Source organism: Urocitellus parryii, chromosome 4 (genome assembly GCF_045843805.1).
Source record: "Urocitellus parryii isolate mUroPar1 chromosome 4, mUroPar1.hap1, whole genome shotgun sequence".
NCBI lineage: Eukaryota > Metazoa > Chordata > Mammalia > Rodentia > Sciuridae > Urocitellus > Urocitellus parryii.
In genome coordinates, this window is record NC_135534.1 from 117,467,620 (window position 1) to 117,488,680 (window position 21,061).

A 21,061-nucleotide genomic window follows, 5' to 3' on the forward strand; every position below is an offset into this window, starting at 1 on the left:
TTTCCTTCTTATTAAAGGTCAGAAGAGACAAGCCAGATGCTAGCTGCTCTGTGTGTGCTTGAGGTGAGCTGACCTAGTTTTACCTTCATTGTGGGGCTTTGGGCCCCCTGCCCTTTCTAAAGAATGAACCAGACTACACCACTTCATTGGCACAAGATCACACTTTAGTTCAGAGACACATTTGCATAAATACTTGAAATGGGTCCACCATGGCAGGTGGCAGCCTGAGAACATGTGGCTCTCCACAACCCTGTGACCAACACTGTGGCCCTTTAGATGGTGAATTTTAACACTGAAGATAGTCATGGTCATTTCCAAAGACAGCGTGGGGCACAGCTACAGAGTTTGCTTTGACATTTGTCACTGACTTCCTGCCCCACGCCTCTCTTGTACTAATATATTTTCCCCTCTGAGGTAGATTATTTATCGGGGAAACCAAATAGAAAAAAAAAACTTTAAATCTAACTTTGCTAGTCCTTTGCAAATAGGCTGGCTCTGAGTCTCCCATTGAAGTCAATAAGTGCACTTTTGTCTTTTATCCTATGCCCTCTATTTGAACCTGAGCAAGGTTCAGTCCACTAGACAGCTGACTTAGGATCTGTCATCCCCATCCCTTCTTCTCCTCCCCCTTATGAATTCAGGCAATACTCAAGGGGCTGCAGCAAGGGAAGGCCTGGGCAGGCAATGCCACCTTGATATACAGGGTCACCAGAGGGGACCCTTGTCCACACCCCAGCACCCCAAGTCCATGAGCACAAGACCCTTTCCCACCACATGATCACAGGGGACACGGCTGACTTCCACAGGGCTTGGCATCCTCAGGTTTCAGAGACTTGCTACAGGTGGTGGAGGCCTGGCCTGAGGGATCCCTGCACTCCACAGTCCGCCGCTGCCAACCACCTCCACAGGTACTGGAACACTCAGACCAGTCCCCTAGCACCCACTGCACATGGAGCAGTGGCTGGATGATGTTGGTGGTTGCTCTCTCTTTGCTGTCTTGTATGCTGAAATCCACATCATTTGGAACAAAGAAGGTGTATTTGACTTTTGGTGGGAAGATCTCACCAGGGACAGTCAGGAGCTGCACTGTCAGAGGCTCAGGTAGGGGCCGGAAGCTCTGTAGCCTCTCCAGGGTGGCAATGGAACCACTGTACTTCAGGATGGTCCCCTTCACCAAGATGTCCTGCTCTATGGCAGAGATGGACAGGTTGCCATTGAGCAGGTACCGCCCATCAGTGGTCTTTAATGCTAGGTAGCTGCCATCATTCTGGACCCCTGGGTGGCTCCGTTGTTTCACATCAATGTTTGTGGCACCAGCTGGGATGGTGACAATGTCATTGTAGCCATAACTACAATAGGAACAGAGAGACACTGTTAGGACTGGTGGCAGCCTAGGTCCTTAGGGTGTCTTTGAGACTGAAGTGAACATCCCTAGTGTTTGGGAGTGAGCAGACAAAAACAATTACTCAATAATAAAGGAATTGCTTCATAGTTCTAAATAAATTAGCTATTGAAGCAGAAAAAAATGTCTTGTACTTAGGATTTTTAAGAGTTTTGCTTCATCTGTCAGCTCTATTGTAGGTGTTTGGGTTAAGGAGTTGGGATGGATGGATCTTAAAAACAACATAGAGGGAGAGCCCAAAGGGGTTTGAAAAGCTGCACTGGTGCAGACAAATCTGGCACTTCATGACTCAAGTGAGATCTCAAATATATCTAGTTCCTTGTGTTGGTGTAAAACTAGGCTTGGCCACCTCCACACCCAGACTTCAAACCCATGTGGAAAAATCTGATCTTGTCACCTGTTCCAGAACTGACCTGGGTGGAAGTCCCATACCACCTCTTTGAGTCAGTCAGCATCTATGGTTATTATGTACTTAGGGCAGAATCTCAGGATGGTGGATAGTTAAAGCTAACTTCTTTGGAATCACCTTTTGAGTGTGCCCAGCCATGAGTATCAAGCAGTGAAAGGAAGCTATTTAGGGAAAATGGTTCGTCCATTATAGGCATGGGGCTTTATGTAGGATGGAGAAAATTTAGTTCTTTTGTCCTCCTCTGGGGATCTGGTTTATAGAGGCTGGGGAGAAAGGGAAGAGTATTGAGGAGGACAGTCCAGTTCTTTGCTATTCTTGTCATGTGCCCAGCGAGGACTAGCTGTTTAGTCTAAGGCTATAACAATATCCAAGGCCCATATGTCCAGTGCCTAAGAGGAAGTTGCTAAAGGACCAACAATCTGAAGAACTTATAGGGTTTTCCACCCTATATCCTTTGAGCTTAAAATTGAATACTACCAAGTTGTCTACTATGAGACACAAATATATATATATATATATATATATATATATATATATATATAGAGAGAGAGAGAGAGAGAGAGAGAGAGAGAGAGAGAGAGAGCGCAGGGAGGGAGAAAAATAAATGAATATGAGGCAGGGTAGAGCAAGCATCACTAGGTAAGTGATCACTTTTCAAAGCCTCTGAGGAATTGCAGATGGAGTAGTGGGAGGAGGCTTGGATGATTACCTAGCTGCCAGAAAAATATATATGTACTAGTGCCAGAGTAGTAGAGTGTAGCCCCTACCATGTGACCATGCCCTTATTCTTTAGAAAGTGCATGAAATGGCAGGAAAAAATAATCCCCAAGGACTTAAGAAATCCAGGTTCTCTTTCTGGCCGTCATTAACTCTCAGTGTGATCTTAGAAGAGTCACTTAATCATTTTCTGCCTTAGTTTCTTTGTCTGCAACATAATGGGTAATAGTATTTGCCTTGTCTACCTCATAACTTGTTTTAGGAATCAAATGAGGCTGTTGAAGTAAAGGACTTTGAAAAATTCTAGGAGCTACATGAATGTGGGGCACGTGGATGTTAGAAAACTGTTCTGAGTTCTCAGATTTGTGAGGTTGCTGAGCCACTCTTTTGTACCCTCTTTTCTGAGGATTCATCTAGAAGAGGACAAGGTTTACCAGGCTTAAGGTGAGATGTCCTTCCTAAAGCAGAGGCCGGGAGGAACTGTTTTCTGGCAAAGGGCCAGGTTACTCAGCCCAGCCCTGCAGCAGATTGACTCAGAGCTGATACATTGTATCCAGGTGGCCTCCCTCTAAAAAAAAAAAAAAAAAAAAAAAAACCAGCTGCCCTGAGTTCCATCCTTTCTATGGCTTGACCCTGTGCCCAGGGCTCCACTCATTCCATCGAATGAAATCCTTACAGTGACTCTCAGATAGATGGCTGACGTTCTACAGAGAAACTGCAGCTCAGAGAGTTTAAATAACTTGCCCAATCTACAGAGCTATTAAGGAGCAGCTGCAATTCAAACTTGGGCTGATTAGAGTCCAAAGTCTGATATGCTCTTCTGCCAGTGTACAATTTCTGGGGAAGCTCACCTGGAAGGGGTAAAGGAACTGGAGACCTTCCTGCATGAGTTGCCTTTGCCCCCACACACACCACATTTATCCAGCTTCCTAGGTGAGTCCACCACATGGTCACAGCCAGCCTTGACGCACTGGCCTCGGATGCAGATGGCCAGAGTCTCTGGACCACATAGAGTTCCATCGATTACCTGGGAAAGGAAAGGATGATAGAGTATATGGTACATAGAAACAGCCTGCAGGAGGGGTCTGCCATAGGTGCCTTCTTCCCCATCTGATCTGAGTACAGTAGGATTCTCACCTTGGCTTCAAACACTTTGAACTCACTTCTCCCCCGGGCTCTGCAGAACAACTTACAGCGGTCCCGGGGGGACACCCCCGAATATTTGGGGACCCACTGCAGGAGATTTCCGTCGATATCAGTGTAATTGTAAGCATTATATTTCTCACACTGCTGCTCTCTGAAGCTTTTCCCTAAAAAGAGTAAGAAATGGTCATATTGAAGTCAGGAGAACATAGGTGGAGAAATTCCTTGACTCAAGGACCATTTCTTGGTCTAGGTTTTGGACTCAACCCAAGGATTCAGGACCAGTGTCATCTGGGCCCAATGTTTCTAGACACAGCCTGACCTAGATGCACATGTGATCCTTACTCAAAGGGGTAAGGAAAGGAACCATCTAGCTTCCTGCTGGCCTTTCTGGGATAAATATCCTTTCCATTTGGAAAGACATTGATTTTATTTTACAGATGGGAATAGGGAAAAATTTAGCAAATGTGGAAGGTACAGAATGATGCATGAAGCTATATTTTTGGAACTCTGCTAATAGTACTCTATCTTGATTTTCTCAGTGACACTGGGCATGTGGCCAATGGCTCTTCAACTTGTTTTGGTCTTACCCATCCATATACTCCACTTCCTGTAACTCTGGGTGCTTATGGGGGAGCTCTATTTGCATGTACTACTCTTTCCTCTAGCTCAGCAATGCCAAGTACCATGTGGTCCTTCCACTAACTGGTTTGATTTTCACTTGATGACACTACCATATTTCAGTCTTGAGACTAGCAGCCTTGACCCTCCTGTACATTTGAGCATCTCTATCCACGATTTCCAATCTGTCATGAAGTACTCCCCTATATTTAGGAAAATTTGTGATCCAAAATGGCTTCATGTTACTTTCACCATCCCCATCAGACCTCAGGGCTTCCACTGGACCCAGTGACCAGCCTCTTACAGGTACCTGCCTCTACTCACTCTTGCTCCACATTGCTTACAGATTGATCCATATGAAATAAGTTCTGGGTGTTTCCCCCAACATATCCTGAAATTAGACCTGGTCTTCCTCCCATAATTCTCCACCCTAGCTGTGAATCTGAGTGACCCGTGGAAACTTCCAGACACAGATGTGGTGCTCCACCCTGAGGTTCTGAGTCACTACAGTAGAGGGTGTCTGGGCTGTGTTTGAGAAGCTTCCAGGTGACCTGATAGGACAGCCTTTACACTCTGAATTAGACTTCAGCTTGGCTTTGATGTACTGGCAAATTCTGCAAATGATGGCACTTCTCACACCTTTTCCTTATCTTGAAATGTTCCCTTATAACTTGCTGCCATCTCCATTCTCTGGGCCTTCCTTGGTTCAAACTCCCCTAAAAGCATCTCCTTTCTCTGACCTCCTTCCATGCTTAGAGTCTGTGCCTCATAGGTTAAATTGTAATTGCTAGATGAAGGGATTTTTGGTTCTTTAATCAGAGTACATTTTTATATCATTTATAACAACCATTATATTTCTAGACACACAAGAGTCCTAAAAAATTCTTGATTGAAATGGCTGACCTTGGTGTATCTGAAATCATGTTACCTATTGCCTGTTATCTACTGTGTACCTTATATTCATCCTCTTTGTTTCTCAGGAACATCTCAGCCCATATGCCAGGCAAACTCTCACAATTCCAGAACAAAATTTCTAGAGCCTCATGCCATTGCTAATTCTTGCAAAACTGCAGAGCCTACAGATTCTCCCATTAGATGTCAAGCAAATGCCAGGGTGTCTTGGCACTTGGACGAGCCGGTCCTAAACCTCTGCTTGTCTTTATGTCTGCCAATCCTTCTTGGAACTGTCCAAAGGGGAGTTGGATGGGTTGGTTGGGGGAAAATTTTCTAATGATTCCCTTTCATAAGTTTCCTGTGGCCCCTTACTGCCTCTAAGTTACTGTGTGTGCTTCTAGCACATTCCAAGGAAGAGGAATATGCCAGGGAAAGGTGTAGGTAGTGTTGCTTCCTGGGACTGTTCTGTCAGGCAGTTGGGAAAGACGGGCAACTCTTCTCAGCAGGAATGTACACAGGAATCGGATTCAGAAATCCTCCCTCCTCTCGAGGCCAAGTGCTGGCTGGAGAGACCTTGGAGGTTTGGCTCTGCACTTGCTTTGGAAAACACTTCCATTCTGTGCATAGATGAGGGTTCAGATGCCTCCAGGAGGATTATTATCCTAGACACTAGCCCCTCTGCAAAAGCCCTTCCTCAATAAGTTTGGTTAGGAGTGACACACTCTGTCTCCACATCTTGGATGATCAGGGCAAAATTTCTCCTTGACTTTGCCAGCATTTCCCAACATAATATAAGAACTGTCCTGGGTCCCCGAGAGCCACCCCCAAGTTTGCAGAGCCCATTTAAATGTGGATTACAGTTCAACTCTGCATCCTGGGAGAACCACCCTTGTCCTCCTCTGGCAATCTGTTGCAGCAGAAATAGCAGCTGCCCTAGCAGGAGTGGCGGTAAATGGCTGTTACCATCATATGGGCATTCCTCCGTGTGGCATGACTGGTACTTGGATCTGCGACCCAGGCAGTATCTTCCTCCATTCTGAGGCTCTGGGTCCTTACACTCGCGGTGTGAAAACTGTACTCCTCCTCCACAGGTCCGGGAACATTCTCCCCAGGGCCCCCATGCGGACCAGCCTCCATCCACCACAACCTGCAATATACAGTGCCACTGGATCAGAAGTAAAGAGGTGGGGGGACTGGGCCTGACTTTGTCATCTAGCTATTCTCATCTTGGTGCACAAAGTTCTGTATCTGCTTCAGTTATTTGATAATTGATTGTGTGGCCTGCCTAGCTGAAGCTTTGTGAACCCTGAAGCTGTGCTGGGCTCATTCACAGTTGACTGCCTGATATATAAGACAGTACCTCGCCTTATTCAGGTGCACAACAGAATAACTGCTGAATAAATGAAAGAGAGCCTTTCATAGGGATATGGCTTGAATTGACACCATGGTTCTCTATGGCAGCACATTTTGTTCTACACGGGACACTTGGCAATGTGCGCAAATACTGTGGTTGTCCCAGCTGGGGAGAGTTTATGTTACTGGCAACTAGAAGGATGAGCCCAAAGATGCTGCTAAATCACCAAGAGTGCACAGGACCCACAGTAAAGATTTATCCCAAATGTCACTAGCACCAAGATTGGAAAACCCATGTCTAAAGGAAGAGTCTCTGAGGGGTGCTGCCACTAGTCTACCAGCTACTGATTCCAATGCTAGGGTAATACATGGGACATACACAATTGTTTCCAAGTGTACAATTAATTTATGAGAAGAAAGCTTTGTCCCTAGGTTCAAAATGTTATAAAATGCATGTACATATAAAAAATGAAAAAATATGGAAGAGTGTGAAAAAGGAAAGGAATCCCTTTAAAAATACTACTACCCAGAGGAAAATCATTGTTATGATCTTCATCAATATCCTTTCATATTTTTGCTCCAAATATATAATCATAAAGATGCGATATTTTCATTTTACAGACAATTCTGTGATATAAATTATTTTATGATCTGCCCTTTCTCCATAAAAATACCCCTATTTATCATATCATATCACTCTTTCTCTGCATTTAGCTTGATTCTGCTTCTGGAGGTGGGTGGACTGACCTCTCTCCCCTCCCTTCAATAACGTGGAAAGAGAATGAATGAGGGGTCTGGGAGGTTGCTGAGATGAATCCATGAATCCTGCACTGATGCAGGCTTAGGATGAGAGCGCGTGGCTTATGTGGCCCAAAAGGCTGCTGAAGCCTAGTACAAAAGACGGGCCATAGAGGATGGCCCCATGGAGAGAGTTTGGGCCACCCTGGTGATTCTGTGCTGGGTGGGGATCAAGCTGTAAAACAAAGTGGATGCTGTTTCATAGTGATGGCTCCGTGACTCGCAGTAAGGGAAATGTGATCGGCCTTGCAGTTTGGATGTATTAAGAGCAGTGCAAAGAAGTGAACCATTTAAAAAACCCTCACTGGCATTGCCTTGGTTTTTCATGCAAGTTTCCTCTGCACTGGGCCAAGATTTCTCTGCCTGGTCAGAGGCAGCTCCAATTCCTTCTCTCCTCCTCCTCTTTGAGTATGGAATTCCACAATGACTCTCATTCCCCTCATCTCTAATTAGGAATTCAGCTTAAATATGGGGAGGCTATGAACACTTGTCACTCAATCCTTGATAAAATGTTCCTGTCCATGTCACTCTTTTCATTTATGATGGAATTTGGAAAGGCTGTCTTTTATTCTGTGCCCATCTTTGGCCTTCACACCTCTCATCAATCTGTATAAAAGCTCTCTATTCAGTCTCAAAGCAATTCAAAGGGTGAGTTGCTGAAATTCCCAGAGCAACAGCAGCATCCCATAGACCATGAGTACAGCCTCTAAGGGCTCCTTGCTTGTATGGATAAATATGCTTCAGTTTGTTTGTTATGAGTGATTTTACTTAGAAGTCAGAAGTTGCAAGTCTAGCCTGAAGTCTCATAGTTCCTGACTTTCAAGTGTGGTTCCCCCTTTGAAAACAGCCTTCACCTTCTTTTACTCCCACTCCTCCTTCCTCACCTTGGGCCTATCCACTTCCTCCTCTGGCAGACAGCTGCCATCCAAGCAGATGTGCCCAGGTCCACAGGGGGTGCCATCGGCCCAGGGCAGGCTCCCGTTCTTTGTATGACAAAGGGGCTCAGAGTCATCTGTGCGGCACCAGAGCTGGGTGCAGATGTCCTGCACAGAGGTGTTGGGGCAGTGGCGGAAACCAGGTCCAAAGATCTGCTTGCACTGTTGGTCTAGCTGATAGAGGGCTCTGCGGCCTGGGAGGTCTGTGGGCAGGGGCAGGGCTGAGGTGGGGGCATCGAGGAGACAGTCGCCTGAGAAGAGAGGAAGCAGAGAAGTAAGAACAAGGGGCAGGGTCTCCTCAGTTTGCATGGCCCCACATTACAATCAAATTTCATATGATATAGTTTAAAGTCTAGACATCATGGTTTCCTTGACCTTGATCTAAACACTATCAATACCCAATCATCTAAGACTGTTTTTAATTTTTTTTTGACTAACAATAGCAAGAAGTTTTGTAGGACTTGACTTTCTCTTTTATTATCAGAACATCTAGGATGCATTTCCCATGGCTCCCAGTGTGGACTTAGTGATAACCATCTAGCCATACCCTTAACCTACATCACAATAATTGGGAATGTGAATATCCTCTTAAAAACCATGACATGACATTCTGTCTTAGTTATGGTCAAATTAGTTCACCCATCCTTGTCTTTCAAACTTGGAGAGCGACCCAAGTACTGCTGTTTGGATAATCTACTATATTTGTACTACTTGTCTCCCTGCCTCTTTCAAAGAGAAGAATATATTGTGTCACTGCTTTATCCAACAATTCAAGCTGTTTTAACCAGGCATCCCTGATCCCCCACTTCTTGCTCTCACACAACCTGATTACTGCCTCCTTGCCTTTTCTGAGCTATCCTAGGAGAAACCACTCCAGCCTGGAGCATTATCTTCTCTCCTCTTTACCATAAACATTCTTCCATTCCTATAAGCTCTGCTCAGACTCACTTCTTCCAGACAAACTTCTTAAACTAACTCCACCTGCTTCGATGAATAAATCTAAATTAGCCCAGAGCTCAGGCTACAGGAAGTTGGGCAAGGAGGAGCCCTCTGGGGAAATTCTTAGAATGCCTTTCAAAGAATGACACACCTCTGACGTCTCTCCCCACCCTAAGAGCATTCTGAGAAAGCACAGGTCCTGGGATTCCCCAAGTCAGTGCAGGTGCCAAGAGCTGTCAAAAGGCCCTCTGGCCAGGTGGACAGGGAGAAGCAGAGAGGAAGCCAAGTGGGGCCTACCGTGGCCATCATCCAGGAGCTCCGTGAGGTACATGGCACTGCATGGAGACCAGGGCAGCGTCTTGTTCAAGTGGACAAAGAGCGGTGCCATCATGTGGTGCTTGCCCATAGGCCCAAACAGCCGTGCACAGGTCTTAGAGTCATCATGGGGCATGCTGAGAACGTGACCTGAGGGAGCAGAGAGACCGTGGTCTATTCCACATGACCAGCCGTGGTGATGGTTTTGGCAGTGCTACCAATCACCAGCTCCTTGTGAGAACAGCCACACCTTGACTACCTAAAGATTTTTGTTTTTAGCTTTATCTATTCCAGAAAGTGTTCTCAGATGACTGAGGAACACTAATACCCCTTTATTTTTTTGTCTCTACCTGATTTTCACATTTACCTCTTCTAATTGCTGTCCAACATGGTACCCCACATCCTACTGCTCAGTTATGTATGGCATCATGGCTCTACCTGGACATTTGTTTCATGTTTTGGCACTCTTCAGGTGACTTTGATGATGCCTCAGGATACTGTTGTGGTGTTTTGTTCTTATGCTCAGGATGGGAATGGAGTTTATAATAGCATGCACGATGTCTATTGTATATAACCCACTCTGTCAGAATTAAGTTATGAGATATGATGGCCAATTGTGATAGCTGACTATTGAGCCCGGAAGAAGTAGTTCCCTCCTATATGTGGTAATGTGGCTTTGACACAGCAAATCTTACCTAGCTCATGGGCCAGGGTGTAGGCTGCCTGGAGCCCTTCATCCTCGATCACGGAGCAGCTCTTGTTGGGGTCACAGATTGTGCCGATGTCCGCCACACCCAGGGTGTCACACAACCCCTCCTTCCCACAGAAGTTCTGCTTGGTGAAGAGAGCCATCAGTGATTGTGGCATGTGTATAGCAGGCACAGGATCACAGGAAGGCACCAGGTACACGCGAATCTCCCCACCGGCCATTACATGGGATACTCAACTGCTGGCCTAAGTATCACCTGTGTTAACTGAGCTTTGTAAAGGTCTAGGTAGCAGCAGTAGGGTTCTATGTGTCTTGATATCCGACCTTGTGGCCCTTCATTATTGTTTTTTTTTCTATCTTAGTTATGGTCAAATTAGTTCACCTATCCTTGTCTTTCGAACTTGGAGAGCGACCCATGAAAATCACTTTTGTCAAAAAACGAAGCAGGGCATAGTGGTGCATGCCTATTAATGCTAGCTACTCAAAAGGATGAGGCAAGAGGATCCCAAGTTTGAAGCCAGGCTGGGCAACTTAGCAAGATCTTATCCCAAAAATAAAAAATAAAAGGGTTGGGGATGTAGCCCAGTGGTGCTTGCTTAGCATGTGTGAGGCCATGGGTTCCATTCTCAGTACTGCAAACATCAACAACATCAACAACACACACGAAGCTATCCGAAGGGCCCCGTGTCCTCCCATGGGCCACTCACATAAGAAAGTCTGTTCCCTGTTTTATGATGGCAGCATCCTAGGGCTACTAGGACTTCATAGGCTCATTTTGAGAGGCAGAACAGCACAGTGGTTCAAAGAAAGACCCCACAGAAAGCCTGACTGGGCTCAACTATGGGAATTGCCACTGTGTGGCAAGAGAGCTGTGTAGCCTCTCTGTGCCCCAGTTTCCTCAATTATAAAATGGGGATAGCACCATCCTTGGCCCTGGGACTGTTGTGAGTTCTGAAGGAGCTGACAGGGCCTGGCACACAATACCACACTCCCTTGTCTTCAGAAAGCTGTTTAAATCAAGCCTGATGGGTAAGCAGCCCTCCTGCCATGGGAAATCTTGAAGGACTGCCTGGTTACCTGCTTCTATGTTTAACAACCCTTGAAGACAGAACCCTTGTCCCACTTCCAACTCCAGCTCTCTCACTGAGTGGCTTGAGCTTATTTCCTCTTGTTATGACCTCAGCAGACAGCTGGTCACGAACTTTTGGAAAAGAGCCCTTACAAGATTCTTCTCCTTCCCTTGCAAATACCTCACACTTGTCCTCATGACCTCCTCCTCATCATTCCAAGCATTAGGCTTCTGGCGTCCAGCTGAGGCCAGCAGGGAGACAGTTCCCATGTTTGGGCAGGCCTAGTGGCCCTCCTTTTGATCCACCCAGCCTGTCCCCTTTCAGGCCCAGGATTTCTGGAGCCAGCCCACACACCTGTCTGGTGAGCAGGATGGCCGTGTCATAGTGCTCCGGGTGGCGGTCACTGGGATGGTTGAAACGCCGCTGCCAGTTGCAGAAGTTGCGCAGTGTAAGCCCACCATTGTCTGACACCTCTGGGCCCCATTTTTCATCTTCCACTATTAACACTTTGACCACCATGAGATTGATGGAGTTCCTGATGCTGGGGTGCTTGTAGATGCGGGCTGCCACTGACATCAGGGTCAGCATGTGGTTCTGTCAGGAAGGAAGAACAATGAGAAGGAGGAAGTATTCAATCTCATGGCCCTTGGCCTGCCCTCTGCCATCATGGCTTGTGACAGGGCATTTACCTTGTTCCTTCCAGGCTCTGGGTTGAGCACTGGATATATAATATCTTGCCGTGACTCACAAAACCCATTGTGGGCTTGTTGTTATTTCCCTTCATTTGCCAAGGTAGTAAACTGAGGCTCAGTAATTGGTCCAAAAATCTTAGGGTGAATGAGTGGACAATCTGAATTTAAACCCAAATGCTGGCCCCAAAGCTTGTGCATTTAACATCCAGACAAACCACACATGGCTATCTAAATCCTAGGTAATTAAAATTTCATAAAATTAGAAGACAGTTCTTCCATCACACAGCTATATTTTAAGCACATAAATAGCCATAGATAGCTCCTGGCTATTGTGTTGGAGCTGCAGATAGATAGTTCTTCTGGGCTGCATGGTTTATTCTGCCTTAATCTGGACACCAACTGTCTTCCTGCCAACCTCCTCCCCTTCCCTGGCCTCAGCCTGGAAGCAATGATCTGAGTGCTGAAGGTTAGAGTTTCTCTTTTGGAATTCAGCCAAGCATTTTCCTAACGTCTGTTGGGGTAATTTCTACTCCTCAGAATGGGAATTGTTAACCTCAAGCTTTGCTCATTATAATAAATACTCCTAGCCATAGCTACTCTGCACCAGCCACTGGCCACACTAGACACACATCACCTCATCAAATTCTCACAATAACTCTATGAAGCAGACACAGAGGAAGTGGAGAGTCACACAAGTTCAATAACTTGTTGAAGGTCACACCACTCTAAAAGCCAGGATGCCAGCCCAGGTAGGTCTGTCTCTGACAATCCTACTTTTCTCATTTAGTTTCCCAGGGTTTGGCTTGTTGATGTTTGCTTGGACAGCCCTGAAGGATTTATTCCCTTCTGCTTGGGACTTGAGAGAATCCAGAAGGCCTAATGAGACCCATGTGCTTAGGATCCCACCTGCTCTCAGTTCCACCCAAGCCAGATGAAGGAACCTACATTATTGCTTGGCCTCTATCCTGTCCTTGGGCTGCCAACAGCTCCCCTGATGAATTCCAAGGCTTTGAGGGGAGGCCAGATGGGAGCTGATTCTCCTGCCACAGGGGCTTCTTGAAGTTGCCCTCTTGGATTATTTTGCAGAGGCAGAGACAAAGGGACAGAGGCAGGCATGCCTTTGTTTGCAGAATGGTTAGCTGGGCTGCTGTTCATGTGTTCTGCTTCTCTGTTCCCTGGAGCACCACCTCCTATCAGCCTCTCTTTCTGTTCTTCTGTGGTCTGGAAGATGGGAATTGAAGGAGGGAGAAAGACTAGAGAGGAACATTCCAATGGGGCAGGCTGTGTGTGGGAGTTCCAGATGAGACTCATTTTTTTTTTTTTTTTTTTTTTTTTGTGAATGGGACCTGTCTGTTCACTTTGAAGGCAAGAAGCCAGGTATTTTGTTAGTTCTACAGAAAAAGGTTGGCAGGTTACTAAGTGCAGGTTATTTAGCATGTCAAGTACTCTAGTTGGGTTTAGGCTGATGTAAATATCAGCAAAGCTGAAACTTGGCATTTGCTCCTGGAGTTATATTCCTAAAAGAAAAAAAGCAATCACATATTATGCAACTGGGGGTGAGCACTGAGGAATGATAGCTTGCTGAGGCTGATTCCTAGCCAGGTCTTTACTGCTTCTGGGGTTCAGAAAGAGTCTCCTAGTCTCTCTAGGAAGGAGCAGGGTCTGACAGGCAGGGACCACAGATTTCTTTTCATGGAGTACCCATTTCACATTCTGAAAATTGGGGAAGAGGAGATCTTTCAAATATGGTGTGAAGCCATGAGATGCCAGTTGCTAAGCATCGGGCCAAGGCAGGTCAACACAAGAAACTTAGACTTGAGGTCTGAGAAGAGTCTGTATGCTCCAAGCTGATCAAATGAGACAGACTGAGTGAGAGATGTTGCATTGGTCATGTCCTCAGTGAAGATAAAGGAAAAGGGTGTAAATTGGGCTGGGGTTGTGGCTCAGTGGTAAAGTGCTCACGTGGCACATGTGAGGCCCTGAGTTCAATCCTCAGCACAAAATAAAATAAAATAAAGGTAGTGTGTTTAGCTATAACTAAAAAGAAAGTGGGTGTAAATCATTCTATGAAAGTTGGGGTAAGACAAGAAAAGTTTCCCAGAATTAAGATTTGCAGGGACCTTCTTCTCTGTAATTTAGGGAACTCATATGATTCTCTTCTCCAGACACTGCACAGCTGTTGGGCCAGGAAGCTTTGGCCAGGGAGCCATTTTGCTTCAAAGTGATAGGTTAGACTTGAAGACATCTGAAATTCCTCCTGGTCACTCACCATCTCATTTTTATTGCTAGGATTGTGTGGTCCAATGTCCCTTTCAGAATCCTAAGCCCTGGTCCTGTGGACCTCTCCGTGTCTATTGTGTCCCTGAGCAGCTCTGTCATCCCTACCATCTCCTGCTCCCAGTTGGCCCCTCAGAGAAACACTGGCAGGAGTTTTTGCATTTTCAGGGTATCTGGGAAAGACCATTGAGCCTGGGCCAGGTGTGTCACCTCGGGTCTGTGGACTTCTGATTCCCCACCAATCCTCTGGGTCTAAAGGGAAAGCCTGACTTCTAGTTGTACAGGGAGTAGGCCTGGGAGCTGATCAAGGGAAAGGTCAGATGGCTTGTTCTACCACCTGGAGTCTATTTATACCTCCCACACCTCCTTACTCACCATGTAAATGCAGGAAGTATGCCCAAGAATGTGAACAAGATCCTTCCCCACCTCACACCCAGGACTATCGGGTCCATGGTTTGCAGAAAACCTCTAAAACCACCCAAAAAATTGGTAGGAACCCATGATCAGTCTGGCCAAGAATGGTCAAACAAACCTTCTCTTGAGTGACCTGGGGATCTCATGCCCTTAACTCCTGTTAGGGAAAGAAAGCATTTTTTTTTGGGGGGGGGGCGGGGGGGGGAGTCTTCTCCATTGGTATCCACAGGAATAGAAAAATATGGTCCAGTCAGCTGGCTGGGACATAGACCTCTGATTCTTTCAGATACAAACAAGGAGTTTCCCCCTCCAGCAGGGGGGCTCCTGTGGCAGCCAAAGCTGGTTGGGAGTCTAGGGGAGAATGAACCTGGGCCAAATGAATCCAGCAGTTGTTTTCCTGGTCAGAACATCACCTTTTATTCTTTGCCCATTTGGTCATCACATAGCAGGCCCTAAAGCTTCCTCTTGTGACACACTGGCAGAGATCAGAAGAGTAGCAATACGGAAAAGCCAGTTTTCACAACCAGGGGCCATTATTCTTCCTGGCATTTCTCTAGGGCTCAAGATAGTACTGGTGAGTAGATGGAGGAGAAGCAAAGAAAGAGGAAAGAAGTGAGAGGAGGAAAGAGAGGTATCTGCATGGGTATCCTTTATCTTGCCTTATTCTCCAAATAGCAAAGAGCAATGTCACCTCCCTAAAGCTTACACTTAGGCAGGACTACAAGTTGTCAGCTTTAAACACTAGTGAGTTTGGGCAAGCTGAAAAAGAAGGCCTCTCTGCCCTCTGGGAGAGCAAAGCTGAAAAGCAGTGGCTGGCACTCCAGTGTTGTGTGGCTGCACCATCATCCCACTGTGACAAATGGTTTCCTTCACTGAAGGCAACTCTAGTAATCGCTATGCTTTGCTGAGCACCTACTATGTGCAGGCATTGGATCAAGTACTTTCCATATTTAGTTCTATCTTCAAGACAATGCTAGGACTTAGGTAACTGCTTCTATTTTTTTCTGGTGAAGAAATCAGGGTATGCAGAAATAGGTAACTTGTTCAAGGACACAGTTATTTCTATTTCTCCCTAAATTCTATGCTCCTGGTTGCCACACTACCTACCACCCATCATCGCTACTGCAAGGAAAACTATAGTCTGACCAAAACAAACCCAAAGCATGCCAGCAAGCAAGGATGTCCCTGTCATTGTCTATGCACACCTAGCCTTTGGATATTAGGATATTTTCTTTGGGAAATACTTCATATCTTTAGTAGTTCTGACTGTAGCAGACACAAGGGGAGAAGACTCATTCTTTTGCAGGTGGGAAGAATATAATTCATGCACAAACAACACTTGTCTTTCACCCATGAAAACTGGGATAGCTACAGAACAGGTGGGGCCTCTGTTTCTGTTATTTTCTAAACGAGGACACTCTTGACATTGAAAGATGATGTTATTAATAATTATGCCACAACAGGCATAAACTTGGACTGTGCTGGGTGAACTAGGCTATATGATCAGTGTGAGAGCCTGTGGGAGACATTGGCCCCAGAGGATAGGAGTAAGGAGATGAGATAGATAGCTGTGACAGGAGCCTGACATTTAGGGATGCTCTGGTTGGCTTTGGGGAAGATCAACACTTCTCCCAGCCCCTTTCTGTTAAAAAGAGAATTCAGAAGCTCAGCTTTCTGCCCAAAAACTGGCAGAGACTTCCCAGACAGAGCCTGGGGCACTGCTCAGCCCACCACTCACTCTGTCTGGTCAGGTTCATCCAGGGGGCAATGAGCAAAGGCTGGACGCAGACATTGTTAATGGTCTCTTTCAAGGTGGTCCTTCCTTTCAGCAAGCCTTCTTTGTCTGAGCTCTCTAACTCTGAAACCAGATAAGAAGGTGGGAGGCAGGGGCCTCTTTTGTCAAGGGATTAAGTGAAAGCAATGGTACAGAGTTCTGGAAAACTTCATTGTCGCTTAGCAGTGGGACCAGACTGGAGCATAGCTCTCACAGCTTTGAAGGTGAAGGTGGTTTCTTCTCAGGATAGGGCTTCACACTTCAGCTGGATATCTTTGGATTGCTCAATTTAAGGATCCACCCCACAACATAGACAAGTGCCATAGGATTACAGACTTTCTTATGCTAAAGAGGTACCATGGTGCAATCACAAAGAGTGCTGGACCCAGGTTTGGGAAACTTGGTTTGCAAATCTATCCCATTACTCATTAGTGTTGTGACCTTGGAAAAGTCTATGGCCTCTGTGAGCTCTCTGTTACCTCACAGGTATTTCCATGAGGTCATGCATATAACTCTGAAAATTGAACATACTCAGAAAATGGTGGAACCTTCCAGGAGATGGGCTCATCATGGAGCACCCTCATAGGCACTCAGACTAGAATTGATTATGTACAGGTGTCTTCTACTCCCTAAAGGGCAGAGATGCTCTTTTCAACATCTTTCCCCAATTACTCTAAGATACCCCAAAGTGCCTTCCATTCATGTGAATGAAGTCTATAGGAAACTCCTTGGAGAGTTATGTTTAAAGAACTGGCTTTCAGCTAAAAAGGCTAAAGGAAAAGGTTGAGGGGGCAGGGATCTCATGATAATCAAAGGGAGATCAGTAGAGTAAAGGGACCAGGGGGTAGGAGTAGGGAAAGGAGGGGGGCAAGTGCTAGGGAGTAATATTGGCCAAATTATATTGCTGTATTGAAAGCATGTATGAATATATAACAACAAATCCCATCATTATGTACAACTATAATGAACCAAAAATATATGAAAAAAAAAAAAACACCCACTAGCTTCCATCTGGGGGTGAAGGGTTTGAGTAGGCCAGGCCCTGGGGTGCCAAGCCTTGATTTTCATTCTTCTCTCAGCTGAGCATATGGACCTGTTTTAGAAAGCCCAAGGCATTAAACTGAAAATTTCAGTGGCTGCAGAGGAGCCAGTGGTTGTCATAGAGACAGATGTGCCCCAGCCCCTCTCTCACCCTAATAGGTGGGAGCAGGAGTGCAGGTGGGTTGCCACTTGATGAGACCAAGGTGGAGGGGGCAGGGCTGGTCCAGCTCAGTAAAGACTTCTTTTCTGCATGAGACTCAGAAGTACACTCCCCAGGGAGAAGAATGCAGCCTTCACAGGTGGTGACCCTATTCTGATGCTCTCTACTTGGTGCTAGCTGGGTGCAGAGGTGCCTGTGTGTAGCTGTCAAAGGTCCAGAAAACTTGCATATGTGGAGGAAGAGGGAACGGAGCAACCATCACCCTGGTCAATCCAGCTAGGTGCCCCATGAGAATAGATATGCCCTGATGGCTCTGTGACACAGAGAGCAACATGTCTGGGGTAGCAGAACTGGATCTCAAGCACAGTGAACAAAAACCTGGTGCAGAACCCAGTTGAGCCTTCTGTTACAGTGGCTGGAGAATCCTGAATCCCAGTGCCAAAGTGTGGCTGCCTCTGGACAGCTGTGATGTCTGGAGATGCCAAATATGTCTTTGAGGGAAATACTTGGCATCTCCAGTGTCTAGGAGAGGAGCTGAGAGAGTGAGACCAAGGAAGGTGTTGGGGAGGACATTTTGGCATGAAAGATTGAAAAAAAAAAAGACTTTTTTTTGCTACTTCCCCATGTTCTTGTTTGGCTTTTCTGTATGTTGGTTTTCAGGTACATGTCAGAAACTGGTCTGCTCAAGAGGACAGGCCCAGACTCTTTCTTCTAGGTTTGCAATAGACATATCTCAGTTTCTTTCTTAGTGGAGCTCCCTGAAGCTGAGCATTGTGATGTTAATGAGATAGGGGAGGCCCTCTTATCTTCTTTTGATACCCTCTTCACTACTTGCTTGGGAAAAGGAGTCAGAGGAGGCTAGTGCCTCTCTCCTGCTCTCAGGGTCAGCAGAGAAGCAAATGTTTAATCAGTATTAACCAAGAGCTCATGAGTTAGAGTACCCTGAGGGCTCAGAGCCACCTTGCAGTGCTCTGGGAGAAGCCAATACCACAAAAGACAGTAGCCAGAAGAGCAGCCACATGGATCTCTCACCAGCAGCACTTCCTGTCCCATCCATTTTTCACTGGATCTTTCTCACTCTGCACTTCCTGGTGATAGGAGAGTGGGTAAGATCAGGTGAGAAATAGAGGGCTAACTGCCTTCTTTTCTGGACTATTCTGCATAGGTGATGCCAATGCCTGTGGTGCCCTCAATAGTCGGGCACAGGCTGAACTAGAATTGGGTTTCCAGCCAAGAATGCCATCACTACAAAAGTGTTAACTGAGCTGCTGTGGTGTCAGGATCCCTATTTCAGGGAACTGTGACCTCTGGGCAAATCAGTTCTTCTCTAACTGGCGAATGTCTGGTCCTGTGCTCCCTAGTTGAAGAGAAAGATAGCTCTCTTCTTTTTTCACTGAAAAGACATTTTTTTTTTTTCTCCTGGAAAGACCTCTGCCCAGTCTTTGTGAGGGAGGTATCAGGGCTTAGGGTGATACAAACATCTCTTGCTAAATCAGCACCATCTTTATATCTAGTTAGAGATGGTCTGGCTACAGCAGTCTTCCCCTGTACTCAGTATTTCTGTCCCAGTCGTTTGAAAGTTAGTTACATCTGGGCAGAGGACAGCTGGATGGACCAAGCACAGCTCTGGCTCCTCCAAAGACATTAATTGCAAGAGTTTCATTCCCACTCCCCACTCCCTTCCTTTTTTCACTGAAATGTCAGTTGCCTAGGCTGAGCCCCCAGGTAGAAATTTTGTTCCCCTCCCTCCTTGTGCTGGATGCTGGCACTGCCAAGTTCTGCAGAGGCTCAGCGCCAGGTTGGCAAGGTAGTCCATGCCCCTTGATTACAACCATCTGGGCACACAGAAGTTGGGAGCCCCTTTCCAGGTTCAACTCCCTCCAGACAATGTCTTTTACTTATGGCAACCGAAGTTCCTTACCCAAGGGGAGCCAAATAGCTACCTCTTTCCAGTCTAGCTGCCTTTCACTGGGAACCTCTCTAGCAACAGTAGAGAGCTGAGGACATAAGGGTGTTCTTCCAAAATGTTCACATTTCATCTCTTTTGGGAGAAGCAGGTGCCTGGGGGATGCGTTCAAACCCACTTTCTGTTCCTATCACCACGTGCTGCTGGAGACTAAGACTGAGAGGGTTGTGAGTGGGAAGACTATGCCAGCACCTCCACTGTAAACTGGGGGTTGGAGTGGAGAAGTCAGGATGGAAGAAGTTAAACATTTTGAGTTATTACTCTTCCTGGTTTGGGGTCGGGTTTGGGAGGGTGAAGAGGGCTTGGGAAGGGAAAAATTGACAGGTGCTGGGAGATGTGTTGGGGGCATCCAGGCAGAGCAACTGGGGAAAGCTCTCGGAATCCTACCTGCAGATCGGCCCCATAGAAGGTAGCCATGGACGCATCGGCCACCAGCAGTGTTTCCACGAAGCGAGCCTCAGATACAAACCGCTTGGTCCTACTCTTGGCCCCCCACGGTGGTGGCAGTTCACTGGTGCCTTCTGCCTCTTCTTTGCGCTCCTCCTCCTCGTGGTCCTCCTGCTCACCATCCTCTCTTTCCTGCTCCTCACTCTCTTTGGTCTCCACCTCCCATTCGGGTCCTCGAGGGAGGGGGCGGGCTTCGGTTGCAGTTAGCCCCGGTTCCCCGCTGCGGTCCCCAAGTTTCCAGCGCTGTAGGAGGTGCGGCCGGTCCAGAGAGTCCCCAGTGCCCAGCGGTTGGATGGTGAACTCCTCGTTGGCCAGGAGGAAGGAGCCGCTCAGCCCGCGACACAGGCTGAAGGCCGCCAGCGACTCAGGCTCCCCATTCACCGTGCCGGAGAAGAAGCAGCCGCGTAGTTCCCCCTCTCCCCCGGCCGACCTGCCGGAGCCCCCGAGACGCTCGATCTTAAACTCCGGCGCCAGGAAGGTGGGGTCGGCCGTCAGGCTCAGCACGAAGTATTTGCCGAAGGCGGACAGGTGGAACGTGAGTTCGCCGGTGCTGCTCGACAACAGCCTGGGCACTACCACTTCCGAAGTCGGCCCCCGGGTCGCCCTCCCGGCTGGGGCGCCGCGGGCAAGCGGCGGCAACGGCAGCAGCAGCAGTAGCAGCAGCAGGAGCGCCTGCCACCGGGCGGCGGCAGAATCGGGGAGCATGGGGGCTTTGGCTGCGGCGCACCGTAGAGTTTGCAAGAAGTCCGCCCGATGCGGGCAGGTGTTGGTAGCCGGAGCGTGGCCCAGCCGCTCTCTCCAGGAAAAAGATCAATCAGATGCAAGGCCCACTCGGCCAGTGGCAGCAGGCGGCCACAAGCGCGCGGCTGCCGCGGTCCCCTGGCGGCCCCTCTGGCTTGCGCAGCCCGCTCCTCCCGCGCTGAGCTGAGCGCTAGCAGCTGGCGCCCCGACCCGCGTGCGCTTGTCTTCCGCCCCAGCCCCGCGT

The 21,061-nt window shown here is 47.3% G+C and overlaps 1 protein-coding gene across 1 annotated transcript; it reads right to left on the bottom strand.

Moving 5' to 3' along the window:
- Window positions 1-239: 239 nt before the first annotated feature.
- On the bottom strand, window positions 240-21,061 carry Adamts8 (ADAM metallopeptidase with thrombospondin type 1 motif 8). The gene is made up of 9 exons (XM_026392445.2): window positions 20,017-21,061; window positions 11,660-11,899; window positions 10,222-10,357; window positions 9,509-9,676; window positions 8,222-8,523; window positions 6,150-6,333; window positions 3,666-3,838; window positions 3,380-3,555; window positions 240-1,349 (listed from the first exon to the last, which is right to left on the bottom strand). The coding sequence occupies exons 1-9, from the start codon at window positions 20,779-20,781 to the stop codon at window positions 779-781; spliced, it is 2,715 nt and encodes a 904-aa protein (XP_026248230.2). The 5' UTR covers window positions 20,782-21,061; the 3' UTR covers window positions 240-778.

What these genes read in the sequence shown, in the direction of transcription:
- Adamts8 (XM_026392445.2), bottom strand. Translation starts at nt 20,781, where the DNA reads ATGCTCCCCGATTCTGCCGCCGCCCGGTGGCAGGCGCTCCTGCTGCTG. An exon ending in CACCCTGGCCCATGAGCTAG is followed by an intron (nt 9,677 to 10,221) that starts GTAAGATTTGCT and finishes CTGCTCCCTCAG; the next exon opens with GTCACGTTCTCAGCATGCCC. An exon ending in GCTCCTGGATGATGGCCACG is followed by an intron (nt 8,524 to 9,508) that starts GTAGGCCCCACT and finishes CTCTCTTCTCAG; the next exon opens with GCGACTGTCTCCTCGATGCC.